At 33.2% G+C, this 22,096-nt stretch overlaps 1 protein-coding gene across 10 annotated transcripts in view; it reads left to right on the top strand.

The window, feature by feature from the left end:
* Positions 1-22,096, top strand: part of DMD (dystrophin) — a 2,254,165-nt gene that overhangs the window by 1,778,788 nt on the left and 453,281 nt on the right. For all 10 annotated transcript variants that reach the window (XM_036227209.1, XM_036227208.1, XM_036227211.1 and 7 more), the window contains one exon: positions 9,362-9,551. In XM_036227209.1, coding sequence (XP_036083102.1) covers positions 9,362-9,551 — 190 coding nt within the window. The remainder of the gene's footprint in view (positions 1-9,361; positions 9,552-22,096) is intronic.

Here is a 22,096-nt window from a genome sequence, read left to right as displayed (position 1 = left end):
TGTATAAACTTTAAAATTCTATACAAATATAAATTATTATCCAATACATTTACATCAAGAAATAATTCTGATTTGTAAGTTTTTAAGAACAAGGGACTGTGATCTTCTCATTTTTAGAAACTGTACCTGATTTATAGTAGGTTTATTGATTTTAATTGAATTTATTGAGTGTCTATTAAATACCAGGAACTGTGGTATGAATCCTCGGCCTCAATGAATTTACAGTAAATTGATGATAATGATGATGATGATGGATTGTGATGATGATGAATGAAGAATATAGACCTTTTGGAAGTGGAGCATTCATAAGAGGATTGTTGAGAGTATGTGCAGCCCTCAGATTCATTTCTTTATGTAGTAAAAGTAGTTTTAATTGAAAAATATAAATCCTTAATTTATGACTATTCTCCATAAATTTGAATTGATCACATAAAAGGCCATCAATGCATTTCAAAGTATCTAGTTCTTTTAAGTGCAGTTTCTCCCCCTAGTAATTAAAAGTAAGAAAGTAAGGAACTTTAAATCTTTATTTGGATCATCAGTTTTAATTAGCCCAAGCTATTTGTAATTCTACAAATCTTGTAAATCATTTGATTTACAAATCTTGTAAATCATATCGGAGCCATTAAAAGAGGTTTGAAATCAAAAGGACAATTTTTTTTTTAGAATCTACCAAGATTTAGTCACAAAGATTGATTCGTTTCTCAGTCTTATAAAATGTATTTATTTTACTGTGAAATTTCTAGAAAAGAAACATGGAGTATTTTATTTTCTTGTTAGATATATTTCATGTAAAACATTTCTCAAAAGATATAGATTTCCAGATAATCTCTATATCGCCAGCAAACATTTATTAAGTTACTATTATGAGAAGGCCACAATCATACTATAATTTTATATTATTTCATAAGAATAAAAATATTTTATTGCTGTCTATAATGCCCTCAATTTGAATAAAATCTTCATGACTACCTCAAATCCAAAATACAGTATTTACTCTAATAGATCTCTTAGAAGGCAGCTGAAGATGATAAGCAAAGAAAGAATTTTGTCTTCACTCGAATACAGACCATATTCCTAATTCATGTAATAATCACAGAAAATAAAGAGCTTTTGAGAATAGTAATATATTACTATCCATTATACTAGCCTCACAGGGAGATTGGCAAGTCTGCCTTGAGAAGTAATGTCTTAGAGAGGACTAGACTCGGTGCTTCAAATTTTACCACTTATTTTGGAAACTCACCCAGTCTCTCTGAAACTCAAGTTTCTCATCTACAAAATGTCGGTAATATTGACAACTTGCTATTAACCTCACCAAGTTATTTTAAGTATCAAAGGAGAAGATACACGTGGAAGAGCTGTAAAACTGAGGAACATTGATTGTTAGTGCAAGATACTGTAACAATAGATGTCTTTGAATTCAAAGTACTCTTAAAAGTGTATTATAAACCACAAGAGAATGCTGAATGAGGAATTGACTAGTAAAAGACACAAATATTTAGAGACTATAACTTGAAGTTTATATTAGGAGTTATGAAATCATTTATATTTCCAAATTCCATTGATAAACGTCTACTGTAAGTTCACATCATATGTTGATAGTTTTTCTGCCATTTCTTTCCTTTTCAAAGGAATCTGCTATGTGTTTGCTTTTCAAACTTAGAAAATTGAACCAAGCTGCCTCACTGTCTTCTGAATATTATGTATCAACATCTAACAATCTACTGTTTTGTTTTTCTCCAAGTTATTGAGGCTAGAGGTTCATATTCGTTTGACTGCATAGTCTTATGAGGCTTTCAAGAGATGATCCTGACCTCCTATTTTTAATTGGTTTCTATGATAATTTTCATATATCTTTGTATAAGAGGAGAAAGCTACTCAATCTAGCTTATTGACATTAGGAAATATGTCTTTTAAAGAGGTTTACATTGCAAGTAACCAAAACCAACTTAAAGACTCACATTATACAAATCGTTGAAATTTATTTAGGGTAGAAATTGTATTTAATGATAAACTTACCCTATCTGTAAGATAGTGTAACTGTATTTTTTCTAAAGATTTTTTACATTTCTGTAAGTATCTAAAAATGATATTTTGAGTCTCTGTATATGAACCAAAACAAATGTAATCAGTTATTCCCAACATTATTTTTAAACTTCCATGAATAGTAGCTTCAGGTATTATATCAGTAGAACAATATAAAATACAGATCTTAAAGGATGTTAATCTCTTCGTTAACATTCCAAGATTACATATATATATATATATACACACACACACACACACACACACACACACACACACACACACATATATCTTGAATATTTCACCTGTTCAGAATATTTTGTATATTTCTTTTATCAACTAATTTTTCTCAGTGATATATAACAAATGCAAATCAAATGAAATAAGTAATGCAAGCAATAGTAGAAAGTAGATTTTTTACTGCTGTCTCCTAGTATTTTCTTTTCAGAAATGTCCCAATGTATATAATTATAGTTATTTCCCTAGTAATATATTGTGCAAATCTAAATTTTACAAATATTTTGAGTAAAAGAAATGAAAAAATGAAATGTATATTTTAAAATTTATTGCATAGCTAATAATACCTATATGCTTTTATTATTTAAAGGTAAATTCTAGGTGATTTTTTCTTTTTGCTAAAATGTATCAATGAAGGAAGTTCAAACAGATAGCTTTAAAGCTGTGGTTTATCTTTAGAGGACTAACCTATTTTTGTGTGTGTGTGCAAGTTCATTGCTTCTGCACATGTTAAAAAGTCATCCTGTGTTGTCTGGGGTGACAAAAGATGGGAATGAGTTTTCTGAGAATTAATCAGCAATACTTTGGAAACATTTAGGTTGTGGTTTTCAATTAACTCTGGAGAGTTTGAGTAATTTAGTACTAGACCTCAGGAAAAGGGATGAAAACCTCGTTATTTCATGTGTCAGTGAACAGCAAACCAGCAAATTTGCATCGAAAATGGATTTTTTTTTATTTTGAAGCAACAACTAGCTAGATCTTTCTGCTATAGTTAGGGTGGAAGAATATTTTTGCATGTGTTTGTTTCCTTATGTGTAGGATTTTATAAGTTTTAATGACCCTGCTTATGGGAAAGTAACAAATAGATAAATTTGTGCTCCAAAATGAAAACCAGGATTCAATAGCATAACCTTCCCTGTACTTTTCTTCCTTTTTCTACAATGAATAAAAAAAATCATAAAGGTGTGGACACCAATATCTACTTTCAGAGTAAGAAAAACTTCTTTTCTAAGACACAAGACCTGAACAGTAATCCAAATTCTGTCACTTACCTGTATGCAGTCTTGGGAAAGTTATGATGGCTCTCTCAGAATCAATCTTGCCAACGGCAAAATGAAACCAATGATAGCCTGTACCATATATCTAAGGAGTTTCTTATTTTTATGAAAATCAATTCAATTGGGCAAACTTTTAATGAGCATCCATTACTGTATTTTGAAATAAAGCCAAGCTAGATGATCTATACTTCCTGTGATAGGAAAAGGCCAAAAAAAATTTAAAGATAGATTTATCACTTATTAGCCAAATTGAGATCTAATTTTATGAATACAGTGTAATGTTACATTTGAGTTACTGGTAAGGAATCCAGAGGAATTATGGCCTTAACCACATTGTAACTATAGGTAAATGTTTACATATCTGTCTCCTCTACCAGACTTGAATATGTTAAATGCTAAAGTCCATGTCTATATCTCACTGACTTGTTTCACCATCACCAAGTTTAGATCCTGACACATAATACATATAGAAGAGATCAGTAGATGGCTCAATGAATGAGATCTTGGTAACCATGTGAAAATAAGAATGAGGTTCAGATTTAATGATGATCTTTGTAGAGGTTGAAGCCATTGGAAGGAAATGAAATATCCAACTGGAAGCATACAAGGAAAAACTGAAACAGTCATAGGTAGGAAAAATTGGGAATACCTTGTGAAATGATGAGACAAGAAGTCTGAACATGCTTAAAACATTTAAAGAGCTATATGGCCGTTCACTTTAAAATTTTATTTTCTGTGCTTTACTTGAGAGCCTGCTTTACTTGAGAGCCTTCACCTCTCACTCTATGTCAATAGTTAAATTAAAAGGACAGACTTTATTTCTTGCTTCATAGTTCAATAATAGAGGAAAAAAGAGAAATATCCTCTCATTGCCACGACCATTCATTCTATAGTCGAGTTTCTAGGTAGATGTTGCCCAAAGACAGATAAAGCCATAGTCTTAGATTTGTTGCTAGAAAGGGAATGACTGGAAAACTAGTCCAAGTATTATTGAAGGATTTTGCTTACATTCATGCTTCTCATTAGTGTAAATTACTAATAGATTTGCAAGAGATTAAAAGAAATATTTTCTACAAACTGCTGTATAGCCATACGTAACCAAATTCTAGCTGCCCCTTGCAAATACAATATAAAGTTAATTTTTAAAGAAACAAAATGTAATTTATTTACTAGCAAACCAGTAGAAATGGTTATGGTTACAGAGAATTTGAACTTCAGCTGAAGTCTGGTTTCTGTGAGTGGTGTTCGACATTGCTAGAAATTGTTTGTTCCTAAGTCCAGGTGTTGCTAAGATGTTCATTCTCTCTGACTTACATCTAACAAAAAAAGTGAAAAAGGGGGGAAAATGTCCATTCTGTAATCCTTCCCCTCAAAATATCATTAAAATGATAATAGTTAAAATGCAAATAAACCAGGAAGGAAAGCTTCACAGTATTTTATGTGGTTACTCCATGACAATACTAGGGTCCAGATGGAAGTGTTAGCGGAAGAGTGAGTGCTGTGAATTCTCCCAATCTGCCACAGAAATACCTGGGCAAAATAGCCTTTTATATCAGATTGAGCCTTTTTCCCTAAAAGATTCAATGTATTTAATTCTATTTGAGTGTGCGTGTATGTGTGTCTGTGTGTGTGTGTGTATATATATATGTATATATGTGTGTGTGTATGTGTGTGTGTGTGTGTGTGTGTATATATATATATATATATATATATATATATATATAATCCTGCAGTACAGCGCACTGATATCATCCATCCATATATCTAATAGTGGAATATTGTCTATACATTAATTAAGCTTTTCAGCCTTACCTCAGAAAGTAATTTCTCTTTTTTCTTTTGCTCTTTATGTTTTAGGTTGATCCACAAGAAAGTAGTGATAGCATAATAGAAAATCTGGGGTCTTAGATTTATTCAGATACTATATGTGTGTGCATGTGTGTGTTTAGTGACAAATCAGAGTATTACTTTTCTGATCTCCTCATTGATAATCAGTTCTTAAAAGGAAAATGGAGATGCCAAAGACATGCCTTCTGTGATTCTTTCCCTGTATACAGAATTGTCTCTGAATGGGCACCTTCTTGGGCAGGTGCAGGGTTGTGCTAAGCTATATAGCTCCAGCGCTCTACCCCTTCAGTAGATTCTTGCTTCTAACTGGTGATAAGGTAACTGTGTTATCTATAGATCTCCTTAAAGGGCAACCAAAAGTGCAGTAGCTCCTCAGGCTCAGTTGCTGAGTCTAAGGATCCTCCATTCCGTCTCCTTTTGAGACCACAATCTATGCAAGTAGTCATATATTTCTCCACATACAACTTAGGCAAGTATGTTTTCTAAAGCCTTATTTTTTATGAACAAGTCAGCAGGCCAAGTTCCTCAGAAGGCAGATTCTGAGAAAGAGATCAGCGTGCAGGAATTTTATTACAGAATTAACACCTGTGAAGGGAGAAAAGGGCAGGAAGTAGGATAAGGCAAAAGCCAAAGCCGGACTTTAATGCAGTTGCAACCACACATCAGTCAACCCCTCCCTGCCCTGCCCTGCCTTCCACAGTTGACCTGAGTTGGAACAAGGTGGGCAGGCTTTCATAGCCCACACATTAACAAGTCGTTGGATATATCCTACATCCAGCAACTTTTCCCAGAAACTAGTGCAAAATGTATTTTAGTCCTGAGAGAGGTCTGGGCAGCTCAGTACAGCAGCCTCTGCCTGACAGTTTTCTAAGTTTGGTCTCCAGTGGCAGTGATTCTCAAACTTTAGCATATATCAGAATTACCTGGCAGACTTGTTAAAACACAGCTTGCTGAACTTCACGCATAGACTTTATAATTCAGTAGGTCTAGGGTAGAGCTTGAGAATTTGCATTTCGAATAAGTTCTCAGATCATGCTGATGCTGTTGGTCCATCGGCCATACTTTCAGAATCACTGTACCACATTGTCCATATATACATACTGAGAGTGGTATATGGGGCCCTTATGAATAGAAAGAAAAACTATTGAAGTCACCATACCATTCCATACTCCATCAAATGCTCAGCTATTTTCATACACGATAAAGCTGGAATAGTTGATAATTAATATTTGTTATGTAAAAAAGTATTTAATCAACACAGTAGACTATATAAAGTATTTTTACTATTTCTGATATTTGTTCATTGTTACTTTAAAGTTCAGCCAGATTTTTTATAATTTGAAAATCTAGACAGAGGAATTATAAAATAACCCATGTTCAAAATCTTTAGTTTTGTTCTGAGCCAGTTTTTTTATTTCTTTAGAATTCTCATAATTCCTGCATTTTTATTTATCATATAAACCATTTAAAGCCATATGGTTACAGAAAATTAAAAAGTATTTGATACATTCAGAGCTATTTTGAATGCACAAATATGGCATACAAGTACCCTTGACTCATTTTCTAGTCTAGACTTGGCACAATTAAAATTTAGGAATTCAGTGTACATAGATTGATCTCAGGAGAAAGAATGAAGCCTTAAAACTCCCACACAAGCAGGAAACAACAGTCTCCCCTCTGATCGAAGAGGCCTGTAAAAGAGCTCATTTCAAGATTTTTTCTGCCGTTGATACCATTGAACTTTTGTAACGTATTTTCCAAATTAGAAAATATTCAGCCTGATGTTGCCAATATTTCAGACCACAAGGGTATCGTTCAGGAAAATTGTGCCTTACTGTCCTGAAAGAGTTACTGTTCTTTCCTAAGGATCTAGAAATTTTATTGTCTCAGTAGAACCCTTTCATCTGATTTATGTGCATCACGTTTTACAAATAACTCTTGCAAAGTTATTTACTGGTTACTTTCTATGGAAGCAGAGGGTAAGTGATATTTCAAGTTTAAGGATACAGAGGCTAAGATGCATCAAGTGCAGCTCATCACAAAGATGAAGCTGATAATGAAATGCACAGTGTCTAATTCTCTAAGCTCTGTCATGAGAGAGTTTCATACTGTCCTTTTATTTTGTGTGAAATTGAAGTATGTTCAAAAATATGTCAGTGTCTAACCCCGTGTTTATCTTCTGGAATGTGACAGCGTTTTTCTATCCCACATTTGGAGCTGGAGATGGAGTAAGTCTTAACAATTTCTAATGTGCAAGCCAACCTAAAAGTGTTAGCTTGAACTGGGCAAAATTGCTGCTTTTGCAGCTAGAAACTGGCTGTAGGTCAAATGCCTGCAGTTATACATGTTTCAACCTGTGCATTTCATGACAGCTTGTAATGTGAAGATTCTCAGCACTCTTACAATGGTTCTGAATTTTTAAATCATACTGAGTTAGAAGGTAAATAAATAAAGAACAATTTAGATCTTTCCCCTGGAGTTGATAGTTTGCTTGAAAACTAGATAAGCAGGGTGGTCCAGGTTAGCCCTTGAACTCTCTGAGGTTTAACTGATTTCCCCAACCAGAACACCAATGTATCTTTCAGCTGTGCAGTATCAAAGTTTATTTAGGAGTTGATAAATAGCTTAGTGCAATGCTTCCCTTTTTCCAGTAGCTGTATCCTCATAAACTTATTCTACCCTCCACCAGTTAATGCAGACAGAAGATTTTTATCCAGTATGAGTGCTGAACGAAACGACACTGTAGAAGACTGTATGCTCAGCAGAAACCTCACCCATGATGAATAAACAGCTCTTCCGGGGGCTTTGCTACCGCTGGCTCGGCAGGAGTTGTTTATTGCCTGGTTTGCACATCCCATGATAAAGTTGCTGCTGAAATAAATTGCAATTTTGCATAATTATTGACAATCACATCTTAACAAGCAGTGTGTATCATATTCAAGTGTTCAATTTTTTTAAAATCCATTTTTAGCTTATGTATAATCCCACAAAGTGTTTGTGTAGTAATCGAAGGCAAATACAGCATTTAAATAGAGTACTAATTTCCTTATTGCAGACAAAATTTACCTGAATCTTTTTAGATGGGACCGTTACCGCCTAAGGCAATTTTCCCTTCCAAGCTATTATTATGTAGATGTTTGTGGAGGGCATATGTGTGCATATCTGCAATACATGCATTATATATATTGTTAGGAAATATGATTTTTTTGGGTTTTTATGTCATAGGGTATTTGGTTCACTCTTTCTAAAAAGTGGAGGAAAGAAGAGAATGGGATGTGGGCAGAGGGAATTAACATTTTTGAGAAACTATAATGTGTTAACTGTATAATGTGTGAGGCTTTGCATACATTATTCTATTTTCATTCCCATCACAACAATATGTATTGTAGATGAGAAACTGAAAAATCAGAGAGGTTAAAGTAACTTGCCCTATCTTAAGTTAGGTAGGGGATATTGGGATTCAAACCCACATCTGTCTGGTTTTTAGGCTCTGTTTTTTCTATCACACATAAAATTTTCATGTAGAAAATATTCTCAATTCTATGACAGGTAATAAAATATAAAGCTAACACAATATTCAAAAGTATTAGAACACAATAGTTAGCGTTATGCAAAATAATATTTTGCACAATGGTTACTACGAAATATGTTATCTCCTTGCTAGTCTTTTTGTTCTCCTATGACCTCCAATTCCCTTCTCTTTTTTCCTCCAGTGTTCAACTTTCTATTGTAGTTTTGCATTTTTGTGACTTTTCTCCTTGCAGATCTGATTCTGGTTTCCTGCCTCAGGTGACATCAAAGATAAGCATGGTGTAGGGATTTCAAGGTCTTACCTATAAAGATTAGCTTAAACTTTTGCAGCATATTAAAATAAACTTTCAAAATTGACTAGTAAAAACTAGAAAGTTAAGAATATATATATTTCGAGAGTTCATATATGAACTTTCAAAAGCCTATATATATATATATATATACACACACACACACACACATACATACACACATATACATACATACGTACATTTATGTATACTGTTCTAGTTGTTGCTTTTAAGAGGAATTTTAGCAACAACTCACCCCTTCGTTAGTATATGCAATTTAGTCCCTTTGTGCTTGCTCTTTTCCTGGGGTTCTCTGAGTGCACCATTCTGATATTTGAGAATTGCATCTGGACATTTGTTCCTTTGCAGAGTGAACGAGCGAGAGGCTGCTTTGGAAGAAACTCAGAGATTACTGCAACAGTTCCCCCTGGACCTAGAGAAGTTTCTTGCCTGGCTTACAGAAGCCGAAACCACTGCCAACGTCCTGCAGGATGCCACCCATAAAGAAAGGCTCCTAGAAGACTCCAAGGGAGTAAGACTGCTGATGAAACAATGGCAAGTAAGTCAAGTATTTCCACTTGAGCACTCTTGTGAATTCAGTTGAACAATTCTCAGCATTCGTCCTTGTAATTGATATGCAGGAAACAGAATATTTATAAGTCGCTTTATATGGCCTGATATACTTAAGCATTTGGGTAAGAAGGAAAGAAGCAAAAAGAAAAGGAAAAGTAATTTATTGTTTCATTGAACACTCCAATCTTCTAAAGAGTACCTATTTTTAACCAGAAAAATATTTGTACATAAAACCAGAGCTTTGGTCAAGGAGAAACTTTGCTCAGAGAAATAAATTAGGGATTGGTTTATTAAATTGAAAACATTGCCATTTTGAGTGTTTATTTAATACCTTACAGGGAAAGCCTCTGTATAAATTGTCTATTTTATTTAGCGTTGCTAACTGAATCAGTTTCCCTTCATTACTTTCAAATACATTTTGAAATGCTAACCTGGCATTTTGTGGATTTCTTCCTAACATGCTATCTGTGAAAATAAAAAGTAAGATGGCTAAATTTGTCATAGTTAACAATAATACAATTCTTAGACAATTGTTTTTCCTAGAGTAGAAACAAAAATTATTGCTATAAAACTTTATATGCATCAACAGTGAAAACAGAAGCTTAAGGTAGTTTTGTTTAATGAAGTTTTAGTGAGAATCACATATTGCAGTTCAAGGAAGCTTCTTAAGTTTATTCGCAGAACCCGAAATAATTTTCCTAAACTATTATGGAGTTTTGTTATGTATAGTTGAGTTTTCTGGCTTGCTAAAAGAACTTTACTATTATCTCAAATAAAATCTGAAGTATTGAAATGTGATAAATTTTTGGAATGATTTTATTTTTTCATATTTTTAAATTATGAAAAAATGATAGTTTATCCTAGGTTGAAAAATAATAACAATATCAAATCATAATAAGCAAAGCCTTTTCTCCTCCCCTTCTTGTTCTTTTTTTCTGTTTTTAGATGATATTTGATCTACTTTGCTGCTCTTGTGCATAGAGTAACGGCAATTTATAGCTTCTTGAATTCCTCATTCTTACCTTATCATTCTTCTCAAACCTTACTTGCTCTTCCACAATGTGTGTTGAGTTACTTTGATCATATGGAGGTAGTTTGTTTAGAACAATACCTGATTTATCTTTGTAGATATCTTCCATGGCTTGAGAATGTAAAAGCAATACAAAGTTATATATTTTTGGTCACTCTTAGATGACTGGTTAGAAAATGTGTTGCTGTAACTTATTTGACTTATGATATTTCATAAATAAAATCTTCTCCCTATAAATGACCATAAAGCCACCCTAGAATTTTAATAAATTATGGAGTCACATATTCACATCAGCAATGGTAAAGAGCAAAACTTCAAGTGTTTTCTTTAGCAGAATACTTTTAAAAATAGGGAATAATCCAGTAACTCAAAATCATCTTATAATAAGAATTTAATTTAAAAAAATCCCTTAAATTAGTGAACAAGTCTGTTTGAGGGCAAAGATACATCCATCTATCTCCTATACATTCTATATTTATATCTGCAGTGCTATATAATAAAAATTATTGTATAACTCCTAGGATATTGAGAAACTGCAAGATTATGAATCACTAAAGAAAAAAAAATAACATGTTTCCTACCTATATTTACTGTGGAAGAATAGAGCACATTTTGTGTTTAGATTTCTGATCCCTTTTTTACAAACAGTTAGACGTTATGATGAGAAAACTTCCTTAGCTTATGCTACATTACTCATAAAAATGTATTTATTCTTAAAAACCATATAAAACTCCCTAAGAGTTCCCAAAAACATTAAACATATTTTTCCCTTACTATGGTAGGACTAAAATTCCAATATTATTTTTAAACATAGACAATTTTCTTGTTCTCTATTAGTTAATATTATGTTTTCTGTGAATTCCAGTTGCCTGAGGTTGAAATTACATTTTATGAATAGGGATGACATTTATAGCCAGCTCTGATTTTCGATTAGATGGCTCAATAATGGTCTTTCGGTGAAATATTTAGAGGTATCATGATAAGAACTCTAAACTACTATAACTATTAATCATTGTTAATGGCACATTTCACCCGATAGAATTGAATCAAGATACTAGGGTTTAAAAGCGACAAAGGAAAATGCCAGTCTTGAAAGTAAATAAACTCACATATTTTAGAATATTACATAAAATTTCAGTATTTCAACTAAATGGAAGGGTTTGCTTTTTTCCTTCTGAAGAAGATTTTTTTTATCTTTGAACAAAAGGAACTTTCTATAATACATGTGAAAGAAAAAACGTGTAATAGTATGCCTTTTCACTTTATTTAGAGAAGCCGGTAGCATTATATTCATCGTTTGATTCATGCTGTGCAGTAGTGCCCCTTTATCCACGGTTTCAGTTATCCATGGTCAACCATGGTTCCAAATTGTTAAATGGAAAATTCCAGAAGTAAACAATTGATAAATTTTAAATTACATGCTGTTCTGAGTAGCATGATGAAATCTTGCTCATCCCACCCTGGATGTGAATCAACCCTTTGTATAGCATCTCCACAATATAGATGCTTCCCTACTTGTTAGTCACTTAGTAGTCTTCAGTATCGTAGTGCTTGTGTTCAAGTTACCCTTATTTTACTGAACGATGACCACAAAGCGCAGGAGTAGTGATCCTGGCAGTTTGGAAATGCCAAAGAGAAGCTGGAAAGTGCTTCCTTTAAGTGAAAAAGATAAAGTACAATAAGATATTTTGAGAGAGATCATATTCACATAAATTTTATGAGTCTATTGTTATAGTTATTTTATTTTATTATTAGTTATTTTGATCTATTACTGTGCCTAACTAAAAAACTTTTTCATAGGTGTGTATATATAGAAAAACATGTACTATATATAGGGTTCAGTACTATCTGTGATTTCAGGCATACACTGGGGGATCTTGGAACACATCCCCCATGGATAAGGGGGGACTACTGTATAGCATATTAAAAAAAGAAACTCCAAATGCCTAGCCAGAGCAATAGAAGTCCCAACAAATCCTGATATATTGGTTCGCCCAAAAGCAGTGATGTTTTACTTTATACAAATGCTACTAAATAGAGACAGGAAGTGAAAAAATCTTCACAAAATATGTTTTTCCCTGTAACTGTCAGTCAGTTGTACTATATATAGTGACTCCAGCTCTTGCTAGACTACCTATCACTGTTGTATATCATATCCACTTCATATTTAATTCTCTCAGCAATAATTACAATTCATAGGTTCTATAAGCATAAGTGTATTATGAAATATATGCTTCCTTAATGGAATTAAGCTGGTTAATTCCACTCTGAAAGCCATTAAAATTTCTTCCTTATATTAGAAAAATGTTATTTATTTTCTTTACTAAAAGCAAGGACAATATAGTTGTACTTAAAGATGATGAGATTTTTCTTGTGTAACTATTGTTATTTCTGAAAGTCTAACTGGAATTGTTAAGCCAATTTTTTATAGAATATCATATAGAACCTTGAGAGGCAACAGTCTGAGTTTTTTTAATTGAACATATATCCTTAAAATGAAGAACTGTATTCATAATTGAATCAGATTCTTCTTGTGACCCAAATATTTCTTGCTCTGAGCCTCAGAGAATTGTTAAAGATGGTTGCAGCTCCAAGTTCTAACATAAAACCAGGGATAACTAACTGAAAATGGGAAGACTCTGCATTTTTGCTAATATTTGATAAGAATTTCACCAACTTAACTGGTTTGCTAAGCACCCCTAAGAGGTAAATATAATACCAGCTTGTAAAGAAGGCGTGTGAGTGTGGGTATGTGGAGAGAGAGAGATGGTCACAAAGGTGGCATAATTAGGAATTTTTTTCCTCAGCAAGAGAAATGACAGAGCAATTAACATTTGAGGTTCCTTCATCTGTGATCTGGGTCATGTCTCAGGCCATATCTCTCAACTCGCTCCCTTCTCTAATTTCATTTGTTTACCCACATCTCCTCCCAACCCCCTTCCTCATAATAAAAATTCTCTTCTATTAAACAAAACATCCAAAGATACAAGTTTGATATATTTTGAATCATATATAGGATATACCTATAAATTGATTAAAATCTCTTAGATTTCAAATACATTATTGAAATTAAGGAAGTAACTTCTTCACTGTTTCTTAAAAAAATCTTAGCCTACTAGATAATTCTGAAGGAAGAAAGAAGAATGCAATCTTAGTAACACAATTAGTATCCTGAACAAATTGAGCTGTCATATTTCTTGAGACATGTGAGAATAAAGAGGTAATCTGAGGACGCTTAATTCCAAGAAAAGGAAACCCTTTGTGTATTCCTTTCTGTTGCTATAATTTGAAATGAGTTTTACATGTATTTTTCAGTCTTTCTTTTTTAGTATCTAAAGAGTATGAAAGTTAATATTTCTATTTTGCCTGGTGAAGACTGCCTACTGCTTTATATATGTAAAACTTTTATGTGTGTTATTTCTTTAAGAACTTTAATTCATCAAATCTTTATTAAGCATCTGTTAAGTGCCTAGCATGGTGTTAGGACTAGTAATAGAAACATGATTAGATAAATGTTCTTCAAACACAATTCAAGTGAAGTACTTAGGTTGTGTTATCAATTTAAATAGTATCAATCCACATTTTTAAAAATAAAAAGGAATAAAATTAAGAGAATAGAATAGAAAATAACAGAGTCCATCACTCTTAAGTAAGAGTCAGTATCGTCTTGTGAAACTTTGGTTTCAACTGTATGTGTGTGTGTGCACGTGTGTGTGTGTGTGTGTGTGTGTGTGTATACCAGATCACTATGTAACATATATTCAAAAGTTTCTGTATTGGAATATGAGGTGAAGATAGAAATGCTAAGACAAAATTATAGTAGTGTGATGAGTATCATAGTAGAAGACTGGATAGGACCTAGTAAAAATAGAAAACAATCGAGGTAAGCCTACCAAATAGGCCAAGAAACTCGCCTAGAACAATGTTTTTCAGTCTTCTTTATATATTGGAAGAGCTTTCAAAATGCTAATCTCTGGATTCCAAACCCAGAAATTTAAATTGAATTGATCATGATTTGTCCTGTGCATGACTCTCATGTCCGGCTAAGGTTGAAAATGCCTGTTCAAAGAAATTTAGAAGAATGGATTAGGAGTTAGCTAGGTATACAAGGATAAAAAGAGAATATTTGGCAAAGGAAACAGCATGTCCAAAGTCCTGGACAGTATGGCAGTTTGGAATTCTAAAGGTTCTGCATGGGTGGGGTATGGTTATAGAAAAATGAGATTGGAAAGACCAACTTGGGCTAAATTACATAGAAAGTCAGCATGGTATAGTAGATAATGAGCTTTGTAGGCAAAAAGACCATGTATATTACCACACGTTGCCTAACCTTTAAGTCTCAATTATATTCTTCTATACAATGAATACAGTACTTAACAGGATTTTGTGGGGAGTAAATGATAGGATACATGTAAAATGCCCACAAGAGGGGCAGCATGTTGGACTTGAAAGGCTCGGTATGTCTTTCTCTCCCTCTTATCACCTATCTTTAAGAATTTTGACTTTATATGTAGTCTATAAGAAATAACCGCATAGTTTTAAAGAAATGGAAAAATGAAACTTAGATTTTTGAAAGACCACTCTGGAGCCTGTGAGGAGAATGTATTGGATATGAGTCCTGTCCAGGAATAGTTAGAAAGTTGTCACTATAATATTCTAAGCAAGAAATGATAGTTAAGGTGCTCAGGTTGAACAAATGAAACAGACATCTGAGCTATTTTGGGGAGGTAAAAATAAACATTATGATGCACTTTATGCGAGGTAAATGAGGAGAAGAATGTGAGATGCAATGAGGATTCACTCGCTGCTTACCACTTAGCCTGACTAAATGCTTTTAAGGAGCTGTAGAATCCAAGAGGAGAAATAATGGTGGGAAGAGAAGTAAAGAATGTGATCAGTTTTGAGGTGTTTGTGAGTAATAGAGGTGAAAAGACCACACCCCTTGAAGCAGTGTTGAATGTGGATCTAAAATTTGGAGAAAGGTCTGGGTTGAAGATATAAAATTGAAGGACATCAACTTGGAAACCATAGAAATACATACTATCACACACACCAATCTATGTCATTGTTACTTGAATTTCTCCATGGTCCATTTAGAAATACAACTGAAAGTCACCAGACTATTGCTTACTGTGACACAGAATTGATATTACGTTCTTTGCTATCTTCTATATTATTCAAGGGGACATAGCTATGGGGACTGTCTTAATGGTTTAACCATGAAAAAAAGCAAAGAACTATCAAAGCTTTGCTGTAAAACTCATATCATAGAAATAGTAAAAGTATCTGGGTAATGCAGTCAAGATCTTGAAAAACTCTTTCCAATAAGGCCAGATAAACATGGAAACTTTTATTTTCCCTTTAATTCTCATATAGCTACTATATAAAGTTCATACACATACACAATATAACAGATTGTAGTGCGCAGGAAAAGATTCAAGAGCTATATGCTTTTCATCTTACTGTACTCAGTTATCTATTATGTTTCAGGTTTGGACCTTGAAATTCCTGTAGATCACAGAGAGAATCAAAAAAGAAATAGGGAAAATAATTAAAAGTTTAGAAAAAAAGAGTCAATAAGGACAAAAGTTCAAGACTGGTGCTTTATGTCCTATAGTATGGAAGACTATAGAAAAGAAGAATCCATTCATTTTTGTTCAATGATGAAAAAATGATCATCTCAATTTAATGCAATGAGTTTAGTCACATGATTATAAGAGTTATAACATTCTGGACCATGTTACCATGATCTCTTTCATGTATAAACATGTTAATTGAATGTATTGAAAACTTCAGAATCTACTTTTCTGGATATTGCCATTTAAGGTAGCTATTATCTGGAATGATACTAGGAAGCACAAAATTGAATAATTTTGTAATTTAATTATTGGATTCTGTAATTTTATATATACTGTATAAAACAAAAGAAAGTCCTGCATAGGTAAGAAGACTCTGTGCATACTGAAAAGTCAATTTTTATAGCCCCTAATAACCTTTACCTTTTATTCTTTGCAGAGCTATTGTAAGAATCTTATAATAAATATAAAAGCACTTTTAAAAAGTTTCTTCAAGTGAAAGAGCCATTATCGATGTTACAAATTACCATTAGATAAAAGTCAAACTGAAAATATAAACCTAACTCTTTAAAATCAATAGATCAAAGTTATATTAATGAGAATGATAATAACTAATTTTTTTCCATTTTTTTTTTGTAATTGACAAAGCATTATACTTTCATTCTCTAATTTGATTCCCAGTAAACACCTCTGATATTGCTACAATTATTTCCATTTTTGGTTGGGGAAGGTAAACTTAGAAAGGTTAAGTAATTTAGCTATTACTATTTCCTTGAAAGTCAGCTAATTTTGAGTTTTATCACACCAGATTCGGAGGGAAATAATTCAAAATAAAAACCTATTAAATAAATGTTTGGTCTATGGCCATGCCATCCTGAACAAGCCCAATGTCTGATCTCAGAAGTTAAGTAGGGTTGGGCCTGGTTAGTACTTGGATGGGAGACCACCTAGGAAGACCAGGTCCTGTAAGCATAAATAATAATAAAAATAGATAGATAGATAGAGAAATGTTTAGTCTTCTGGCATTAATAACACCGTTTTTCCAATTATCAGGATAGATAATAATAGCCTACTTAAAAAAAAACACTACTATGTGCCAGGCAGCATGCTAAGTGCTTTGCTTGCTTGATCTACTACCATCCTATTTCTTTTGAAGATGAAAAAAACTGAAGCTTTGAGAGGTTGGGTAGCTTCTTCTAAGGTCATACAATTGTATATAGAGTCCGTATTTGAATCTAAGTTTGACCTCTGACCTTCAGCTACTCCTACTATCCTACCCATTACTCTCAACTGACTGAGCATTCCAGGCAAAGACCCAAGATAACCAAAAACAAGTTACAAATCCTTCACCTACTTAGGAATTTGTTGATTGATGGAAATATATTTACTTCCTAAACGTCCATCTTTCCTTTACATTTTTCAGTCTAGTTTCTACATTTACCTCTCACCTGAAACACTTCTCTATAAAACCACCATAACTTCCAAATGCTAATGGCTTTTATCATGTCCTAGAAATCTGTGCCTACTTTGTTGTTGTTGCCTACCACAGTCTTCTGGAAAATTTCTCAGCTTTTGACTTGCTGGGGTGCTGTATACTATTAGTTTTCTCTGAACTCTCTGACTACTCATTCTTTTTTACCTGAGAACCTAGTTTGGGCTCTTTTTTCTGTCTTCATTAATCTCATTCTCTTCATTCAAAAGTCAATCAGTAGTTACAAAGCATTGGTTATCTGCTAGGTATTAGACTAGAAACAGTCTTTTGTCTATCTCCTTTAATCCAATGATTTGAAGATTTTTATCTCCAGCATCAGTCTCACATTTCTTACCAAATGTGGGAAATTTCTTACTCAAATGTCTCACAGACATCATAAACTCAATATGACCCAAATCAGCTATATCTTTTATACCAAGTTTTTACCTCCTGTCCTGTCATTCATTACATCTTTTCAGAGATTTCAAACCAAATAGTCATTTCTATATTCCTTCTAACTTGCCCCATTTTCTACTTCATTTTCAAGATTTATTGATTTTTACTTCTCTTATCCCTTGCTCCCATTTCTTTCTCTTCAGTCCTTTGCCAACTACTCTAATTCATACTCTGTTGACCTTCTACCTTCCTCCACTTCTTCCTTCCAATTGCATTACCCCAATTCAACTAGAGATTACTATTTCAAATTAAGCTTCATAAGGCATAGCTTAGATTGTAACTAGATAATAAATTCCATGAGGGTAGGAATGTCATCTACTTTATTCACTTATATACTCCCATTGCCAAGACAGTGCCTGGCATATGATAGGTGCTCAATGAGTATTTGTCAAATGAATGAAAGAATATATGACTCCTCTATTCAAACACCATTTATGACTTCTCAAAGCCTTCAGAATATTCTACAAACTATTTCACCTAGCCTTTCAGTATTGGCCTCCAATCTCAATTTCAATCTTATTTCTCATTTTTTCTCTCCATGCACCCTCCGCTCTCATTAAAATACATAGCTTGTTAGCCTACTTTTGTGTCTTTTTTTTAATTAAATTTATTTTTATTGGTGTAACTTTGGTTAATAACATTACATAAATTTCAGGTGTACAACACTATAGTGCATCATATGTATATTGCATGTGTGTTCATCACCCAAAGTCTAGCCTCCTTCCATCACCATATATTTGATCCCCTTTACCCTCTTCATCCTCTCCCCTTAACCCCTTCCCTTCTGGTAATCACTATATTGTTGCCTATGTCTATGAGTTTGTTTATTTGTGTCAACTGTAACAATATGGATGGATTTAAAGAGTTTCATACTAAGTGAAATAAGTCAGACAGAAAAGGACGAGAACCATATGATTTCACTCATATGTGGGATATAAAACAAAGAAACATACTTTTGTGTCTTTTGATGATCCTGTTTTTTCTCTTGAGATTCATTTTCCTCATCTCAGTTTACCCAGATATTACCTACTTTTCAAAGAAAGCCATATTCAAATCCTCTTCTGTTCCCTGAACCCCCAAGCTGGAAGACATCTTGTCTCCCTCTCAATTTCCAATGGTATTTCTCTGTACTTTAAATGATGTTTAGTGCTTTCTATATTGCATTAGAGAAGCTGGAGAAGATAGTGTTTAATAGTATGGACTCTGAAGCCTGACTATCTGGGTTTAAACCGTGATTCTGATACTTACTGACCATGGATATATGTCTTAATTGCCTTAAATTTGCACAGCTATAAATCAGTGGTAATGATAACATCTACCTCATCAGGGTGTTGTGAGGATAAGGCAAATTAATATATGTGAATTGCATAAAACGTTATTTGACACATACTAAACAACAAGTAAACATAGCTAGTATTATGTTATTATCTTGTGTGTGTGTGTGTGTGTATCAATAGCTGATGATAGGTAGATGGGTAGAAAGATGATAGATGATAGATAGATAGATAGATAGATAGATAGATATGCTTTTGTATTGGTTATTTCACTATAGATTCCTTAATGGCACAGTCCTCATTTGATTCAAGTAAGAAACTATTCAATAAAAAATGAATAAATTAATGAAAATATTCCTAAAATAATGGCTACCATGAGTATTAGAACTCTGAATTTTTAAAGCTTTGTCTTTTCAAATCCAAGAAAAGATTAATAATCTTCAATAGATTCTGGTTCTTAAATGTTAATATTAAATGTCGACTCATGTTTGAAAAGCTTTTTCAAATCTTCAGATACAAATGAACTTTAATTCTTGAGAATAAACATACTACACTGAGAATTAAAAAGAGATATTTTGTCTTGCTACTCTTTTCTTTCAACCTCACATCAAACATTGAGAGTTCCTGAAACACACTTTGATAAAAGTAGATTATTTTTCTCAAACAGTCTGCCCAATATCGGATGCCACGTCAATGGCTTATAGATAGCTATGTTACTAAAATTAATAAAATTGTTTTGAATGCATGCTATGAAGAAGTAACACTGAAGCCAGTGAGAATCTGGGACTATTCACTCTCTTGAATCTTCATCAGAACCCAGAGGAGAGGTATATAATTTTAGGCCTTTTTCTCTAGACAAAAATAGGAAAGGTAAAGTTTGACCACAGAAAAAGTCAAAGAAATTCACATTACCTTCTCTCCCTCCCTTTGCCCAAACTCAAAATTTCTTTTGAGGGTTAAAAATCTTTGAAAGCAGATTTTCTAGGCAAAAATAATAATAGTAATAACATTCCTTTATGTGGTGGGTAGCAATGCGCCCCCTTCCTATTGGAAAATTCTGAACGTATGAATTAGGGGGATTGAATGAAAGAATCTTCAGTCTCAGATTCACAAATTATTTTTAAAATGAACTTCATTAGTATCTCTCTTGTGCCTTTCATGATTCTGATAATAAAACATTTCAGATATTAGTCAAAGATTAATAGTATTCAAAATAATTTAGGTTATCAGCATGTGATTTTCATTCCACATGAGGTCCATTTGCAGTTTACATGGTTTTCTAAATTACATTAAAATAAAATGTCAAAAAGTTCACGTTTTTAACAGCATCAATCTTTGAGGAAAGGTTATTGAACAAAGGTCTCTGCATAAATCAGCCATTCCCCACAGAGGTAAAAGAAGCCATTACACCTGGTTATGAAAGAGAGTTTCATGAGTGCGAGAGAAATAAATCATTCTCCACTGGAGAGCATATTAGTCTATATGGAAGAATGTCTATTTCCTGATAGTGAGAAATCAACAAATTACTTTTATTTGTTCCTGTATCCGTGGTCCCCCTCGAGAATTCTACTAGAAATTTGACTATTCATTATTATTATTATTATTATTATTATTATTATTATTATTTTAACTTATAATGATCTGAGTCATTAAAATGTAATCTTTAAATACTTTAAAGATTTCAGATTTTTCTCTCTGATTTCTATTCACCTCCAACATCTTTTAAAATATATTATTCCTTGAGAGTTACAGAAAAAGTTATTGTCTACAAAAAACAGCATTTCATCTGCTCTCAGTAGCCAACCACATCTCACCTCACTCCTTTGCTCTCAATTCAACAATATTGGATTCAATTCAGGACCGTGGCCACAAATTTAATGAGACCTGGATATTTATGAACTGTTTGACTAGACTTTCTTCCCAATGATTTACTCTATAAATCCTATTTTTAATTTTTACAATAGTTTCACAAATAGTTGTAAGACTGTTATACATTGCACTTTTAAAAACTGAAATGAGTGTAGATAGCATTTTTACCTACTATGAGAGATTGTTGGCATTTTCTGTTTTGGAATAGAAAACATTTGTCATTTTCTTAGATGCAACCATTGGATCAATTAGATAACTCTAAATCCATTTTCTATCTAGGACCTAAAAGAAATTTTTATATTTATACATTATATACATGTAGTAAAAACATTCCCAAATGTGACTTTTAAGGACAGCCATTGTGAACTGGGGATCTGCCACAGAACAGTAAAGAAATTTGAGGATCCAAAAGTTGATAAGAGCTGTATTTGGCCCCAAAGAGGAATCGATAGTGATGGGACTTGGGGAAGGACAGGGAGATCTAGCCAAGAAGGTAAGGAATGTGATTAAAGTGAGTACAGAATCCTTTGGTCTCCCAGAGAAAGGGGCACCTTCCACAAACCTTATGGAGATGATCAGGGTAGATATTCTGGTGAACTTCTTTTGCTATATATATATATTTTTTTAAAAAAGGTCCAAAATTTAATGGCTTAAAACAATAATAGTTACTTGTTTTGCACATGAATCTACAATTTAGGCAAGAGTCATTGAATCATTGGGGACTGTTTGTCTCTGCACTTTGTGATATCAACTGGGGCAGGTCAGCTGGCTGCTGGAGGATCCACTTTTAAGTGGGCTCCCTCACATGCCTAGGAAGTCAGTATTGGCTGTCAGCTCTTCTTCATGCGGCCTGTT

Source organism: Rousettus aegyptiacus, unplaced genomic scaffold, assembly GCF_014176215.1.
Source record: "Rousettus aegyptiacus isolate mRouAeg1 unplaced genomic scaffold, mRouAeg1.p scaffold_m13_p_9, whole genome shotgun sequence".
Taxonomy (NCBI): Eukaryota; Metazoa; Chordata; class Mammalia; order Chiroptera; family Pteropodidae; genus Rousettus; species Rousettus aegyptiacus.
Note: the sequence above shows the minus strand (reverse complement) of the source record. Positions and strands in the feature narration are given on the sequence as shown.